Below are 17268 nucleotides of genomic sequence, written 5' to 3'. Positions count from 1 at the left end.
AGAGATTTCCTGATGATGTACCATCAACCATTTCTGCCGTTATAATTATCACAGTGATCCCTGCTTCCCTGCAAAGCATTTCTGGGGAGAAAAGTGATCATCAAACTCTGTGAGTGCAGCTAAACATTATCCACCATATAGGGAGACAGGTATAGGGCTGACAGTCATTGCTCAAGATCAATTATTTATGACCCAAGATTCTAGATTCAGGCTCACCTACTGCCCATGTGGGTGGTCACTGGTCATCAGAGTTAGTCTATAGCGCTTCTGTGACCGAATGTAAGTGACCAATGTTCAAAAACTCAGAATTCCGTTCTGACTTCTGGAACATGCCAAAGGAACCCAGGACACATAGTCCAGACTTAGAGCTGTTGGTGCCTCCATAAATAAATGTTCTGCATTTGACTTTCCTCTGCTCAGAAGGTCCACTGCCCTGTGTCAAGAGCAGCCCTTTTCAGAGAGATGCAGAATTCTACATTCCTTCCCATCTGTAATTCTTTGCTTAGATAGGCATCCATGAACAGTTCAAGGGGGATGTTAATGAACACAGCCTCTTGGCAAACTTCAGACAATGCCCAACTTATTCCTCCAGGGCTGAATGACCCGCATTCAAAAACATACCTAGAACTTGTACTGTCTTTCTGGTTTTGAGTTGGTAAAGTTGAAATGAAGTCAAACCATTACAAGGATTTTCTCTGAAATCTGATTTTGGGGCTAACTGGGAATAAAACTAGTTTTTAGTTTTCTTTCTGCAGTGACATCAAGTACCCAACACCCTCTCCTTGAAACACTCTTCCCCCATCTGATCCCCCCCAACAACTGCTTATCTTTCAGGTCTCAGTTTACACGTCACTTCCTCCAAGAGGACCTCTCTGACCTCCAAAGCTGAGTTACAGGTCCTTCTCTGAGAACACATATGCCCTGGGTTCTCCCACTAAAAGTGCCCCACGTTGTGCTGTAACTGTCCAGTAACCTTGTCTCCCTTCTAGACAGTGAGCCCTGCCAGCGCAGAAAAATGTACCTGCCTCAATCACCAAGATAACCCTAGGGCCCTAGGGTACCAGGTAAAAGTGATGACTCAAATATTTATTTGGAATAAAGAATAAATGAATAGTAAAGACCACATGCAAAGAGTTAAATGAAAAAATACATAGTTACAGGGCTTCCCTGGTGACACAGTGGTTAAAAATCTGCCTGCCAACGCAGGGGACTCGGGTTCAAGCCCTGGTCCAGGAAGATCCCACATGCCGTGAAGCAACTAAGCCCATGCGCCACAATCACTGAGCCTGCGCTCTAGAGCCCATGAGCCACAACTACTGAACCCACGTGCCACAACTACTGAAGCCCACGTGCCTAGAGCCCGTGCTCCGCAACAAGAGAAGCCACCGCAATGAGAAGCCTGCACACCTCAACGAAGAGTGGCCCCCACTCGCTGCAACTAGAGAAAGCCCGCACGCAGCAACAAAGACCCAACACAGCCAAAAATAAATAAATTAAATAATTTTTTTAATTTAAAAAAAATACACAGTTAAATAAAAAAAAAAAACACACACACAAGCTAGAATGTCTCCTTCTTGGGTTAAAACATGTTAGACACCAGATTACAATTCTGGGGACAGAATTTGAGGAAAACAAACAAAAAGAGAAAGAGAGCTTTTCCCATCTTTTGACTCAACCACCAGAAGGCTGTTTACTCTTTGCATAAGCTATCAAGACCTCTTCTATAAACAAAAAAGGCAAAGCTTCAGGGGACTTAACCATGTCCCAGAAACCATCTTCCGCCAGGGTAGGGAGGTACATTCATACTGGAGAAAATCCAGCACTCATCTCTGAGAATTTTCATAGTAACACAGAAGCGATATTATAGAAATGCAAAAACTTTAATGTTAAAGTAAAACCTGCATAGAAAGACCAAAAAGATACAGAACAAGGTTTTCAAAATAAACTTGCCTTTGAGCTTATAAAACCACTGGTGAGAGACGACTTTTAAAATTCCAAACTTGTACAATAATCTGGGAAGAGCAATTATGAGGTTTCATGGGGGTAGGACCATTGGTTTCTGAAAATGTAGAGGTAGCTCAAGGCAGAGGGAGGAGTAGGTATACTTTCTCCTTCTCTCGTAGACATGAGAAGTCCAATTTCCATGGCAGGTCTTACAAAAAGCCATCATACAAGGAGCACTACGGTCATCACTGTGTAATTGTACAGCATAAAAAGAATACATTTCCTATCTTGACTACTGACAGATGGTTGTTTCCATAGATACCTGATTTTAGCAACCAATTAGACAAAAACGAGTATTCCCCAAAGTCTACATGTATTACATCTCTGAAACTGTAAACCTCCAGATACTCAAGTCTCTTCTTGTCAGGGCAAGAAGAGACTTGAACCATTCTTTCTTGCAAGCCCACATTTGACATTTCCAGAAAAACTCAGGCCCAAAGACTTCAATAGGCATATTTCTTTCTTCCCCTGACACCCCTAAGTCCCACTTTACTAAAGATGTGTAATGTCTTTAATAGAAATTACTGAGTCAAATCAGCTTATTAAATGATCACTATGTTTAACATTTATCCTTCAAGGTAACTCTGAGTAAGAACTACTGGTGGTCATATGGGAATCATAAAATACTAAAGAACTAGTTCCAGGCTAACAATTATGCTAGACCAAACATAACCTCATCACACTCAAGGACAGCAATGTACTTGGGAGCCCTGCAGGGCACCCAGGGTCCTGACCCCAAGTCTCAGTCATCACTGTGTTAAAGGCTGCAGACCTCTTGGTGAGTGGAGAGTTCTGGGTGACACAACACTGGTGAGCCAGACTCGACTGTGCAGGACATGGCTACTGGACCACTCCCAAGGAAAACACTCTCATTTTAGAAAGTCAAATGGCCATTTACTTTAGGGACATTAGTGAGACCATGTAAAGACTACCTGAGTCCTTGGGAAGGAAATTTCACTCCCAGCATAACAAGATGATTTTTTAAAAAAACATTTAACACTGTTTCTTTCACTTGGATGAGTCTGAACTCCACCAGCGTGACTGTGTCAGTGCAGGCATGTTGGTCCCTCCTCACAACATGACAACTGCTCTGTGTCTGAGAGCCATCAGGTAGCAGAGACTAGCCAGGGGGAGGGCAGGAAGTGAACAGCGCAGAGCTTTCCAGCCCATTTGTGCATCAGGACCCTAACCCTAAGTCATTAGACTCTGCACTCAGGGGAGTGGAATGACCCAGGCTCTGCACACCTTGTTCATCAGGCAAGAGTAGAGTGTGTGTCCAAACTCTCTTCCATGACCGGTGAACTGGGCAGAAGGCAGGCCCAGCCAGTCGGTCCCTCGGGCCAGGGCAGGAAGCAAGAGTCTCTCTTACCCTGGTGCGTGGGGCCGCAGGGCTAACACCAAAAATTCATCCGAAGGAGCATGTCGAGGTCGAGGCAGAAGACTTGTCCCAGCAGGTTCTGAGCAACAGGTGCTCCAGGCAAGGACTGACAGCCAAGGTGCACGGACCACGAGAGGTGAAGAAGCAGCAGCGCGGGAGCAAGACCCACGGAGGAGAGCAGGAGTGGGAAACGGACTTTGGAGTCAGACACACCTGCGCTCAAATACCAGCCCCGTCACTAACTAGCTGTGTGAACCTGGGCAGGCACTTAACCTTGCCAAGCTCGCTTCCATCACCTAAAATATCAGGATAATAGGATGTTTCTCCCATGGGTGTCAGGAGGCTTAAATGATATAAAGCATTTAGCACAGCGTTCGGTAAACAGCACACACTAAATGTTAACTTCTATTATTAGATCAACACCAGCATCATTACTACCATTTAAAGCAGCTGCTAAAACAGATTCCCAACAAATGGTAGAAAAGGACGCTTATGATCTGTGAACGGGAAAGTGAGCGCCAGTAATTCCAGGGATAATGATGGGGGGTTTTCAGGACCCCAGGGTGTTTCCCAGGGTCTTTCCTGGGTCCATTTAAAGGACCGAGATGCGGGAGGAGCAGTGTCCATCCGTGGGCCTGGCCCAGGTGAGAAGTCATCCTACCCACCCTGCCAACAGCCTTGTTTCCAACACTGTCTTCTGAAGGCAGGACAGACCAACTCAGGAGGAAGCCACCCACTTCCAGCCCAAATGGCTTAATGGCTTTTTGGTGTCATTTTAAAGAGTTGAATAAAGATGTCAACTGCACTGAAATGACAGTGAAAAGTGCCAGATTCAGTACATCTCCAAAGGGTTTATTTGCATCTTCCTGGAACCTCATTTCTCTGCTGCCATCTGCAGCACAAGGTAATGCAGGAGTATCGTGAGTGGCTGGGAGTCAGCCCCTGGTTGTCCATGGCAACCCAGCCTCAGGGAAAGTGCTGGGTGGTGAACGTGTGGGAGCCCAGATGATGCTATTAGCTGTTCTGGCTTGAATATGTCAGTATGATCAATGCATATATGGCACAAGAAAAAAACACCCTTCTTAGCCTCTGCAGCTATCTCAAGGCAGAATCTTGTTTCTTTCAGGGAGGAGGTTTGGCTGGCAAACAGGTTCTCTGCTGAGAATTGCTGAGGACAATGTGCAAATCTCTCTCCACCCCTTTGTTTCTCAAAGTCAGCTCTGTCAGAAAGCCAACTTGGACTGAATTCATGAAAGCACAAGCCAGCTGGCCCTTGGAATTCCTGTGGCCACTCCTCCAAGTAGCCCCATTGTCTCTCAACGTCTCTTCTTCCTCCTTTTATTTGGCCACTTGTATATTTCTACCTTACTTTCTCAGAGGGACTTCTTAAAAGTCCTCAGAGGGTAGGAATCAGGTTTCTTTCTACCCAGTACTCAGCTAAAATGCTTTTGTGAAATGTGGAGGCAAGGTCTGAAGTCAGTCACCCTGGACTTAAATCTCAGCTTAACTATTTACTAGCTGTGCTTCCAGATACATCGCAAATTCTTTGATATTCCTCCACTCAAGACATGGAACTTAATCACCACCCCCTCCCTTGAGTGTGGGGTAGACTTGCTGACTCGCACCCAGGAAATAAAATACAGCAGATGTGATGGGACATCACTTTGAGAGAAGGTTATTTAAAGACTACAGCTTCTGTCATGGGCGTGCTCTCTCATTCTTTTGCTGTAGAATCACTCACTCTGCGGAAGCCAGCTGCCATGTCATGAGGACACCCGAGCAGCTTATGGAGAGGTCTGTGGGGTGGGGAACTGATAACTACAAGCAACCACAAGCGTAAGCTTAGAATCAGATCCTCCCCAAACAAGCCTGGGGATGACTGCAGTCCCAACCAGCAGCTCAACTACAACCCCACGAGAGGCCCTGCGCCAGGATGACCCAGCTAAGCCTTTCCAGGATCCCTGCCCACAGAAACTAAGATAACAAACGTTTGCTGTGTCAAGCCACCAAGGTTAGGGTAATCTGAAATGCAGCGAGTAGGTGACATAACCTGAGATCCAACTTCCCCATGTGTAAAAGGGGGATAACGACAATTTTGAAAATCTTATTAGATAATAAATGTAAATCACTCAGCTCAGCGCTTGGCACGTGCTCAGCAATTAGACCTGCTACTATCATCTTTGTGGGGTTAGTATCATGTGATGGTCAAAAGCAAAGACTTTGAGTTGGCCAGACCTATAAAGAACTCTTACAACTCAATAAGTAGAAAATAATTTTTTAAATGGGGAAAGATTTGAACAAAGACTTCACCAAAGAAGACAAACAAATGGCAAATAAGCACATGAAAAGATGCTCAACATCATTAATCATTAGAGAAATGCACATTAAAACCACAGTGAGATACGACCACATACCTACTAGAATGGCCAAATTTTTTTTTAAATAGATAATACAAGGAGTGGTGAGACAGTTGAGTAACAAGAACTCTCGTACGTTGCTGATGGGAAAGCACAATGGCACAGTCATCTTGAAAGACAGTTTAGCAATCTCTTAAAAAGTTAAACTTACAGTTACCATTCGGCCCAACAATCCTACTCCCAAGAGAATTTAAAGTATTTACCCAAGAGAAATTAAAATACTTGTCCACACAAAAATCTGTGAGTGAATGTTCAAAGCAGCTTTATTTGTAATAGCCAAAAACTGAACACCCAAATGTCCATCAGCCAGTAAATGGATAAACAAATTACAGTCCATCCATACAATGGAATATTCCTTAGCAATATAAAGGAATTAACTCTTAATACATGCAACAACATGGATGAATCTCAAAAACATGATGCAAAGAGAAATAAGGCAAGATCAAAAGGCTACATATGGTATAATTACAATACATTTATGACATTCTAGAAAAGAGAAGACTGTAAGGACAGAAATCAGATCAGTAGCTGTCAGGAGCTGGGGGTAGGAGAAGTCGCTTGACTACAAAGCAGCACAAGGGAAATTTTTGGAGTGATTAAAATATTCTATATTTTGATGAGGATGGTGGATATATGACTGCGTGCATTTGTCAAAATTCATCAAACTGCATCCCTCTTTAAAAAGAGCAAATTTTACTGTGAATAAATTATTGTACCTCAATAAATAGGAATTTTAAAAAATATGGGATGTTGATAATGAGGAAAGCTACGCATGTGTGGGGGCAGAAGGTATATGGAGAATCTCTGTACCTTCCCCTCAATTTTTAAAAAAATATTTATTGGGGCTTCCCTGGTGGCGCAGTGGTTGAGAGTCCACCTGCCGACGCAGGGGACACAGGTTCGTGCCCCGGTCCGGGAAGATCCCACATGCCGCGGAGCGGCTAGGCCCGTGAGCCATGGCCGCTGAGCCTGCGCGTCCGGAGCCTGTGCTCCACAACGGGAGAGGCCACAACAGTGAGAGGCCTGTGTACCAGAAAAAAAAAAAAAAAAAAATTTATTTATTTGGCTGCGCCACATCTTAGTTGCAGCCCACAGGATCTTTGTTGCTGCATGCAGGATATTCATTGTGGCACAGGAGATCTTTAGTTGCAGCATGCAGGATCTTAGTCCCTGACCAGGGATTGAACCCAGGCCCCCTGCACTGGGAGCATAGGGTCTTAACCACTGGACCACCAGGGAAGTCCCCCCCTCAATTTTGCTATGAATCTAAAACTGCTCTAAAAATATAAAGTACTAACTTAAAAAAAAAGAAGTAAATGTATTAGAAATGCATCTCAATGAGATGAATGAGATATTATAGAGCTTTAATTAAAGAATATTTTGATGCGAAAGAAAAAAAAGAAAGATGAAGAGAAGGAAGGAAGGGAGGGAGGGAGGGAGGAAGGAAGGAAAAACAGGGAGAGGGAAGTGAAAAGAAAGAAAAGAGAAAAGAAAAGGAAGAGAAAGAAAAGAATCTTTTTTTATCTGCCACCAAAACGTGAAAACCTGTCCCTGAAGGCAGTTTGGTACAAGACTTCGGAGTGGAACAGACCTTGTTCAAACCCCAGCTCTGCACTTACTAGCTGCATTACTGGGCAAGTTACTTTACCTCTCTGATTAAACTCTGTAAAGTAGGGATATGACTAGCACTGACCTATTATTATCATGATTTAATGAGATAAGGCACAGTCCATAATCCTCAAAGTGACAGCTCCCCTCAGCACACCCCACTCCTCAAACCCACAGTGGAGATCTTATTAATTCAAGTGCCCACACAATGGTGACAGGAGTAGAGGCTGAGAAGCAGCATGGACAATATAACCTTAAATCATTTAAGGATTAAAGCTGGGGGAACAATGAGGCAAAGAGCAGCAACGCCTTTTTTTAAATTCCTTCAACAGATTCAAAGGAAGTCATGGTGCCAGTCGCCTGCAGAAGGCCATGTGCTCAGAAACCTAAACATTTTCATTTGGAAAATAAATGGTTCCTAAGGAGTAGAGGCGACAGGGGGACAACTTTGGCCTCCTGAAACAGGGGGTGGACTCTTCTCAATTATAGAATCAATATCTGGGAAGGGACACAAGGTATGTTGCAGAGGCGGGGAGCGGGGGGTGGGGGGAGGGTTGTCTCAAGCATGCTTAGTCCAGGCTCAGATACAAACTTGGCTTTGATTTTCAAAACTGTCTTTTCATGGGTGTGTGCTGTAAAAGCCAGACATGGAGCCTAGAAAAGGAGAGGCCACTGGGTAGGGTCACCACACAAAGAAAATGGGCCAGCTCTGCACCATTTCCTTAGCTCCAGAATACACTCCCCAGGAAAAGACGTCATTAACCTGATATTAGATAGGATGAGAACCTCAGTTTTCAAAGAGAAAAGTCACAGACAAGCAATAAGGCCAGCTGGAAACCCGGGATATAAAAAAACCGCCTGCACACAAAACAACAGCGCACCTTAGAATCAATATTCTCCAGACACAAAGCTGGTAGAAATTTAGATCATAATGAGGGTGATATTCAAGTCCATGGGAGAGAGAGATTATTTAATAAGATAACTTTGAGGCAACAGCCTCATGATCTGCAATACAAATAAACCTGAATTCCTACCCTCACTCTTTACACCAAAACAAATTCTAAGTGCATCAAAGATTCCAACATAAAACAGAAATCATAAAAGTATTTGAAGAAAACACAGAGTATTTTTTTTTAAATCTCAGAGCAGGGAGAACATTTCTAAGCAAAACCTAAGCTATAAAGCAGAAGACAGATTAATTTGACTACTTATTATTTTTCGGGATTCAAAATGTTACAAACAAGTTTAGAGACAAACTAAGAAAAAAATATGTAAAACACATACAAGGGCCTAAACTCTTTAAAAAGAGCATGTAAAAACCATTAATTAAAAAAATACAGTCTAACAGAAAAATGGGCAAAGGACATGAACAGGGAATTTCCACACCTCCCAAAAATACAAATGCCAATAATCCTTTGAAACCAAGATTAATCTTACTCACAATTAAAGAAATGCAAACCAAAACAAGATGCCATCTTTTAAAGGATATTTGACACATATATGTTTAGATATTTTAAAAAATGGAAATTATTGCAAGGCCCATCAATAGATGACAGTTACATAAATAATAGCACATAAATATAATTAAATGCCATGCACCTATTACAATTTAAATGCTGTTTTTACCCATAGTGATAACACTGAATGCAGTCTGTAGCATCTGGTTGAGTAAGAGAAAAAGATTTCAATCTGTGTAGCAAGAGTCCATTTATCTAAAAGTGTACAGTTTGACCTATTTGTGAGTAAGTGCACAGAGATACGTCTGGAAGAAAATTCATCAAAATGATAGCAGTGACTGTCCCTGGGTGGAAGGATTTCAGGTGATTTTTACTTTATTTTGAAATCCTTTTAATAATCTACAATGAGCATACATTTCTATAATCAAAGAAAGCTAAGTTATTTTCATTTTGAAAAAGATGAAGAAGTTTTGATGCAATGTTCCAACAAAACAAAACGCATCAACATGCAATAAGGCAAATGGTCCCAAGGCTGAGACCCATGCCCTGTGGCTGCCCCTCCTAGCTGGCACTGTGCAACAGGAGGCAGACAGGTAGGTAAAAATCAGGTTTACAAAGGTGGAGCAGGTACAGGATGGTAAGGGTTCAAGAACAGGTTTGGAGCGGGAGAAAGACTCAATTCAAAACCTGATTCCAGGCGGCTTCCCTGGTAGCACAGCGGGTAAGAATCCGTCTGCCAATGTAGGGGCCAGGGGTTCGAGCCCTGGTCTGGTAAGATCCCACATGCCGCGGAGCAACTAAGCCCATGCACCACAACTACTGAGCCCGCGTGCCACAACTACTGAAGCACGTGCACCTAGAGCCCGTGCTCTGCAACCAGAGAAGCCACCGCAATGAGAAGCTCACACACCACAACAGAGTAGCCCCCGCTCACCGCAACTAGAGAAAGCCCACACGCAGCAATGAAGACACAACACAGCCAAAAATAAATAAATAAATTTATTAAAACAAAACCAAAAAGAAACCTGGTTCCACCACATTAGCTGTGTTTACTTTGGGCAAGTCAGTTAATCTCTCTGATCCTCAGTTTCCTCCTTCCTGAACTAGGATAACTGCCTCTACTTTCTATACGATATCTTCAGCTCACTGCTTGGCACACAGTAAGTACTCAATAAATGTCAGCTGCTTATATTATTATCTGGGACATTTGTAACCTTTGTTCACATTGCAACCACTATGTTCTCCATGATCTGGGGTCACAAGAGCAGAGCGGAGAGAAGCAAACCTCAGAAAATCCAAATATCTGGTCTTGGACAACATGCTTCTCTAGCCCCGTGAAACCCTTCCTGGAAGCAGCAGGTGAGGAGTAAGGCAGCCAACCGCAAAGAGGAAGAGAAGGACAAGGCAAGGAATCCCTGGGTGCTGCCTAATTGTAGTGGATGAGCCAACACGACTCATTCCTCTCCTCTACCCTTCCTCCTGGGTTGGCTGGGACCTCCCCCTAGACTTCATGTTAGGATCCTGGAAAGACGACTCGAATGCCAAGGTAGAAAGGCCTTGAGAGACCATCTAGTGCAGCATCCTTCATTCTACATGTGAGGAACCTGAGGACCACGGAGGGGAGGGGACTTGCAGGGAACCAGAGAGCCAGTACCCAGCACAGACCTTCCATCATGGTGTCCCCTCCTACGCTCATCCTTCCCTCCCCCTGCCTGCCCCCTCACACGCTCTCATTTCCCCCATCTTTCCCCCACTTCCTTACCTGTAGGACTCCTTAAGGGCCCCTTTCTCCTCTGGCAGCCCTAATTGTCCTTTATGGCTCTGTGATGAGGGGAGAAACCAGACTAGGACTGTTCTGACTCAAAGAATGGCCTAGAAAGAGGACTGCTGTGGCCACCACTACATCAAGACCCACCCAGCTACTCCTCTGCTTCCAAAAGAAACAGAGCCCAAACCATGGTGTAAAACAGGAAGGGAAGAAGAAAGAGACCTGAGTTATTCACAATCCTTCCTGGTGACAGTGAAGGTTACCTTGAAACCCTTAGGAAAGGAAGACCCCGGAAGAGAGAGGTACCAGCAGATTCACGAGGAACCAGCAGACTCCATCTCCTAGGTGGTAAATACAACCGAGAGGCAGGGCAGCCATGGGTGAGGAGAGACTTGGAGACAGGAGTACAAGGCCATTTTCCCAGATCACAGTTCCAACTCTTGGCAGTGACTGGGCTGGGGCTTACCTTGGGCAGGCTAACTGGAGTCCTGGGCTTCGTCCTTGGGTTTTTAATCAAGAGCCTCTGATCCAGAGGGAGAAGATGATATTTCATGGCCTCGATGAGGAAGTCCTTACAGGTGTTGTTATTCTTTATCAAAGCTTCTTCTTCAACTGTCTAGAGGTAATAACCCATAGGTGATCCTGGTGCAGAACTCGGCCCCATTTCCCAAGCCATCTCCCTGGGCTGAGTCATTCCTGTACTCTCACACTCATTCGTTCCCATACCACACCATCTCAGACCCTAAGATAAAGGTCCACAGAGTTACAGCTTAGTGCCCACCTCCTGCATCTCAAGAGAACAATGGAGTAGGTGATTAAGCTCTGGCATCAAGCAGGCAGGGATACAAATCCCAGCTCTACCACTTAACTCCTCAGTTTCCTCATCTGTAAGATGTAAGATGGGCATATTAAAGTCCCCCAGAAACTCATAAGTTGTGTTTGTTTGTTCGTTTATAGGCTTAACGAGATTATGCAAAACAAAGACAACTGATTGTCCCTAAAGCTTCTTTCCACATGCCTTCTGGTTAGAATGTATTATAATGTTTAAGGCAAATGGCCAGATATTTGAGAGAAGGAGAGGGAGGGAAAGAGGAAAACGGTGGGATGCATCGGCTAACCTTTGGAGGCACTGGGTATAGTAAGGTGATATTCAAGAAGAAGAATTCATATTCATTATCTTACAGTGCAAGCCTCAGGGAGAAGTGTCCAGTGAGGCACTCTCCAACAAAGCAGTGGTATCAGAGCAGAAAGAATGTCCTGCACAAAAGTCCCACCAACTGACCTCCACTTGGACTGCATCTAAGCTGGGGCTGTGGCTTCTTCATGCCTTATTCTAGAGCCAAGGACTCAAGCAGGTGCTCAGCAAGTGTGGGCCTAAATATTTCACAAGCAAAGCTAAGGATGAACCATGCTGGTACTCTGACTCTCAAATCTCCACCCTTGGGCACAGGTCAGATTGCTACGTGGCATATCTGTAAGGGGTAGTGTGGTCTTCAGAGGCTACTTCATGTCTTCTTTGCTGGAGTGTTTGGGAGCTGTTGGCAAGGTCAATTCCATTCAGCAGCTAACAGTGATTGAATGTCTCCTGGTTGGGCAGCTCAGTGCTGGACCCCGGGGAGAAAATGATGCACAAGACAAGGGTTCTGACCCAGAGGCCCTCAGGTCCAGTCAGAGAATGAGAAGGGCCTCCCCACCTCAATTATCTCAGTCCTCGAGCTGTCATGCACAGGCCTGGCTGAGCCGCTCCTGGGTCCCCCACCTGTAACTAGGAATGGGAATGCGGCCAGGGCCATCACCTGCTGGGTAGCGTTGGAGATGGCAGGAAAAGAAGGATCAGTGAGGGCGCCTCTGTTATCTCTGGACACCTCCTTCCCCACAGACTATCCCCAGGGACACTCCGTTTTCTTGGAAGGTTTTTTTCCCTCCTACTGAGGGATTGAGGCAGGTAGGGACAAATCATAAACGTTTGGGGTCAGTTAAAAATGAAAAAGGGTGGGAGAGGATCTCTTTAAAAGCTTGGGAAGAAGGAAAAATGCATGAAAAATGCTACTTCTCCCAAAGAACTCATTCGGCTTGAATGAAAAGCTCCCTGGGAGAGTTAGTACTTCATGGGTACAGAGTTTCAATCCGGGATGATGAAAACGTTTTAGAAATGGGTATGGTGATGGTTGTACAGCACAGTGAATGCAGTTAATGCCACTGAACTGTACACTTAAAATGGTTACCATGATGAAGTTTATATTGTACGTATTTTATCACAAGGACAAATTTTTAAATAAGATATGGCATGTTATACACTTGGCACAATATTTGTAAATATTTAATAAAAGCCTAGTAAAGGTTAGCTATTAAAAGAAAACAACAACAACAAAACAACTCCCCCAGAAGTCAGTGTTGGTACAGGTCTTCCCAGAGCTTTCCTTCCTCTCAGCCTCCTCCTCTACCATCAGCCATCCCCAGTGGTTAGACTAGTTTGCCGTTTCAAGGTCAACTGAATGGTTTTTTGGGGGGAGGGGGTTGTTGTTGTTTTTTAACATCTTTATTGGAGAAAATGAGTGTTAATGAAACATCTCCTTCCAGAGGTGTTCTGAAAAAAAAAAAAAAAAGTCCCACACAACAGTTCTCATGCACATTGTCTCTGAGCTCCTCCTTCTCCAGATCTAAACCTGACCTTGCCCTAATAACCCAGGAACTATTTCCTAAAGTCTTCATTAAATTTCCATTGTGGGTACCAGACGGAGGTTGTGCGCAGGGGTATCTAAAGCCCCTTTAGCTTTCTCCGGAACCCAAGTCCACAAGCCGTCCTTCCTCCTTGTGAAAGTGAGACTGTGCTGGAGGCCAGGTGTCCGCCTTCACCAGTGGTCAGGCCCCACTCAGGATAGTGGGAGGTTTGGCTCTGACACGGGGAGCTCAGGTGGGTTCGGTGCCTCTGCTGAGGGGGCCTCTCCTACACGAAGGATGTGCGGCCACCAGGTGGCAGTGGTACCATCCAAAGTGTAAAACGCAGGGCATGTATGAAGGCTTGAGAATATACGCCCCGGCCCCTGAGAAGAGGGCTGAGGTTCAGAGATTCAGAGACCATTCCACTGACTCCTGAGGGCTGTGATCAACAGCACCACAAGATGAAGACTTTATAAGTGCTGGTAAGGATACTCTCTCCCGCTACTACCAACGGTCGTGAAGGCCATAGAGATATCACTGAACACAGGGTTGTAGGCTTTACATGGTTTATCTCATTCTATCCCCAAACGACCCTATAAGGGCAGGGGCTATTTTCACCAGATGAGAAGACAGAGGCTTAGCAAGGCTGAGGATTCGCCCAGTGTCTTACGGTCAAGAAGTGACGGAGCTCAGCTGCTGGGCTGCTGAACCTACTCTTATCCCGGCTTCACATCTGCCATTCCTCCCAGGGACTTCTTGAGGACGGCTGAGGGCTGGCCTACTGCCTTGGCACTTGTTATTTGTCTATTTAAGTTTTATCCTCTGCCTGCCTGGAAAACATCTAATGCCACTGACACTACAAAGTTAAGTCATGTAAAATATACAAACAGAAGAGAAAGTATTAAAGGTGGCGCCTGCTTAGGGAAGGTGGGTGGTCTAGAGCCAGACAGACTTGGATTTGAATCCTAACCCTGCCACTTACTAGCTGGTGACTCCAGATAAATCCCAACCTCCGTAAGCCTCAAAGCCCACATTTGTAAAAAGGGGATTTTAACCTCTGCTCACAGGGTTGTTACAAGGATTAAATGAGAAAATATGTGGCACCATGTTTTAGAGGAAGCAGACGCAGTATGTATTCCAGGCACTTGCGAAGAGCTGGTTTTTACAGTCCTGAATTGGGCCCCAAGTTGCCTAACACGAAGGCAAGAAGGGAACATAGAAACATGATGGAAATGACCCTTCTTGCTTCAGTTCTGTACAACAAAAACAGCTAATAACTTCTGTTGAACATGTGTCATCCCCAGCTCCATGCTAACACCTGAACCGCATCCTTACAGCTCCTTTGGTCCTCACAACAACACTGCTGGGCTCTAGTATAATTTCCCTTCTAGAGAAAAAGAAACTGAGGCTTAAAGCTAAGATGTAGAAGAGGAGGAACTAAACCTTAGTGTCTCATTCTCAAACCTATGCTCTTAAACCTTACACTACCATGCCTCACACTGAACCCAGGGGGTTGGTGCCCTCACTCCACAGAAAGGACCCAGGAAACTCAGCACTCCATACAACCGGGGTTGCCCACTGCTACTCCTAGGAGGCCTGGGCGAGCAGGGAAGCGCTTGGTTCTTCACATAGCACTCACCTGGACAAGGTAATCCCTCGGTAAGAGAGGGAGACGGACGTGTTCCATCAGCTTTGCCATGTGCTCTAAACGGGTTTCTTTCTCGTAATTGATCCATGAAATCACAGCTTCAAATACCTGTAAGGAAAATCAACATAGGTAACTTTTGCAAAGAGGCATTAACTTTAAACAGCTTTCAAACAACTTCCTCAACCTGAAGAAAGAAAGAAAAGTTACAAGTCATCCACAAAGGTGTTTAGGCTAATGTAAACACCTTTAAATTTAATACTTAAAACAAAAACACAAAGTCTCTACTATCTGACGTCAGAGAGTGCTCTCTCTCTCACACACACACACACAGGTACGCTAAGAAAAACCTGCTACCCCAAACACAGAATTATCAAGGTTCATCGCAAAACAAAAATCAATTCCAATAGTTACCTCAGGGTAGAAATACAGAGCAGTAACTGAACCAAATTTTACAAAGACTGTCCAAGAGGACCAGAAGCCCTGGGGGCAATATCATCATCCCCATCACACACCCCCATCTCTTCATCTATCTCCCATGTTCATTTAATGCAGAATAAAAACAATAAAGATATCCTCTGCAAAAGCTGGCTGTAATGGTGAATGTGACACTGAATGACAGAAAATGGCAAAAATTTCTCCTTGGGTCAAACCTCTCCTTTGAGGAGAGATTTCATTTCTATACAAATCAAAATGGGGCTTCGAAGCAAAAAGGGGAATCTATGGTTTGGATGTTTGCCTTACTCAAGGTTAAGTTCAAATTCAAACTCTGCACCACCATATACACAGAGACACATAAACTTCAGTGTTGGTAAGACAGCGAGGAAACCACGACTGTTAATGGAAACTTAACTAACGCGGCTTAAGAAGGGAAGGAAGAATTTGGCAATATCAATCAAAAATTCAAATGTGCATATCTTTGACCTAGAAATATCACTTCTAGAGCGCTAGTCAACAAAAACATTCACAAAAGTGGTGCAAGAATATGTGTTCCAAGATGTTTGCTGCAGCGTTTTTGTAACAGGATAAAAAAGGAAACAATCCAAAATCCACTAGTGGAGAAATTATTAAACTAGTATCGATACCATGGGATATTTTCAGCTCTTAAAAAACAATAATAACAATAACAAGTGGTAATAAGACAAAACACTTTCTTGCGCCAGAAAGCAAGAAAGTGCTCAAAGATTAAGGGGGACACGACGAACAGACACAGAGCGAGCTAGATGGCGCTTTTTCATTGCCAACGTCTGGGACAATTTAAACATCAAAAAGAAGAATGAAGAAATCAGTTCTGCGCTGACTGGGAAGGGGCCAAAGGAAACTTCTTCTGGTAATGGATATGTTCTTTATCTTGATAGGGCAGGAGCTATGTAAGCATAGGCATTTGTCAAAATGAATCTAATTTTACACTTAATATCTATACATTTCACTGTGTGTAAATCGTACCTCAATTTAAAATACTTTTAGTTAAAAGAAAAGGATAGTAATGAATCATAACCCAAAGAACAAAAAAAGAGTCCATGAGTCCGTAAGGACACTTTAAAAAGTGTGGGAAGGGCTGCTCTTCCCAGAAAAATGTCTTCTAATAAGGTAAAAGGGATGACAGAATAAGAAAAACATTGTTTTGCAACCACCAATGTAATAACTGATTCAGCAAAGACCGTCCATAGATGCTGAAATCATTGGGTGAAAAGTTGTTGGGAAAAAAGATATTCACGGTTCTCAAAGTGTCACCTGACAGATTACTTATTCATTACATGGGGAGAGTGGGGGTGCTTCAAACGGGTATATCTGACAGATACCACCTTTAACAAGTGGTCAAAGTCAGCACCACTAATAAATAGGACAAATTTATATTATTGTGTTAGCCAAAAAGTGCCTTCGGTTTTTAAGTAAAAATAAAAGACACATTTTTCATTTTCACCAATAATTTTATTGAACAACATATTCACCGTTTTGTTCCACTACCTTCTGACATTTTTCAGGCAACTTCATAATTGCATCTTCCCAAAACTTTGTATCTTTTTGAGCAAAGAACTGTCCCAGGTGCCTTTCACAGTCTTCCAGGAAATTGAATTTTTTTCCATTAAGAGAATTTTGTAAAGACCGAAATAAATGGAAATCCGAAGGCGCACTGTCTGGTGAATATGTCTGATGAATCAGAACTTGCCAGCCAAGCTGTAACAGTTTCTGCCTTGTCATCAAAGAAACATGTGGTCTTGCATTATCCTGATGGAAGATTATGCATTTTCTGTTGACTGATTCTGGAGGCTTTTCGTTGAATGCTGCTTTCAGTTGGTCTAATTGGGAGCAGTACTTGTGAGAATTAA

General features: G+C 43.9%; 1 protein-coding gene across 1 annotated transcript in view; it reads right to left on the bottom strand.

Annotated features, from left to right (window-relative positions):
- Window positions 1-17268, bottom strand: part of KLHL3 (kelch like family member 3) — a 110589-nt gene that overhangs the window by 19996 nt on the left and 73325 nt on the right. Inside the window, exons 7-8 of the mRNA XM_060008792.1 lie at window positions 14933-15049; window positions 11099-11248 (exon numbers count right to left, since the gene is read on the bottom strand). Of these exons, the coding sequence (XP_059864775.1) occupies window positions 11099-11248; window positions 14933-15049 (267 nt within the window). The remainder of the gene's footprint in view (window positions 1-11098; window positions 11249-14932; window positions 15050-17268) is intronic.

This window comes from Delphinus delphis, chromosome 3 (assembly GCF_949987515.2).
Source record: "Delphinus delphis chromosome 3, mDelDel1.2, whole genome shotgun sequence".
Lineage (NCBI taxonomy): Eukaryota > Metazoa > Chordata > Mammalia > Artiodactyla > Delphinidae > Delphinus > Delphinus delphis.
Note: the sequence above shows the minus strand (reverse complement) of the source record. Positions and strands in the feature narration are given on the sequence as shown.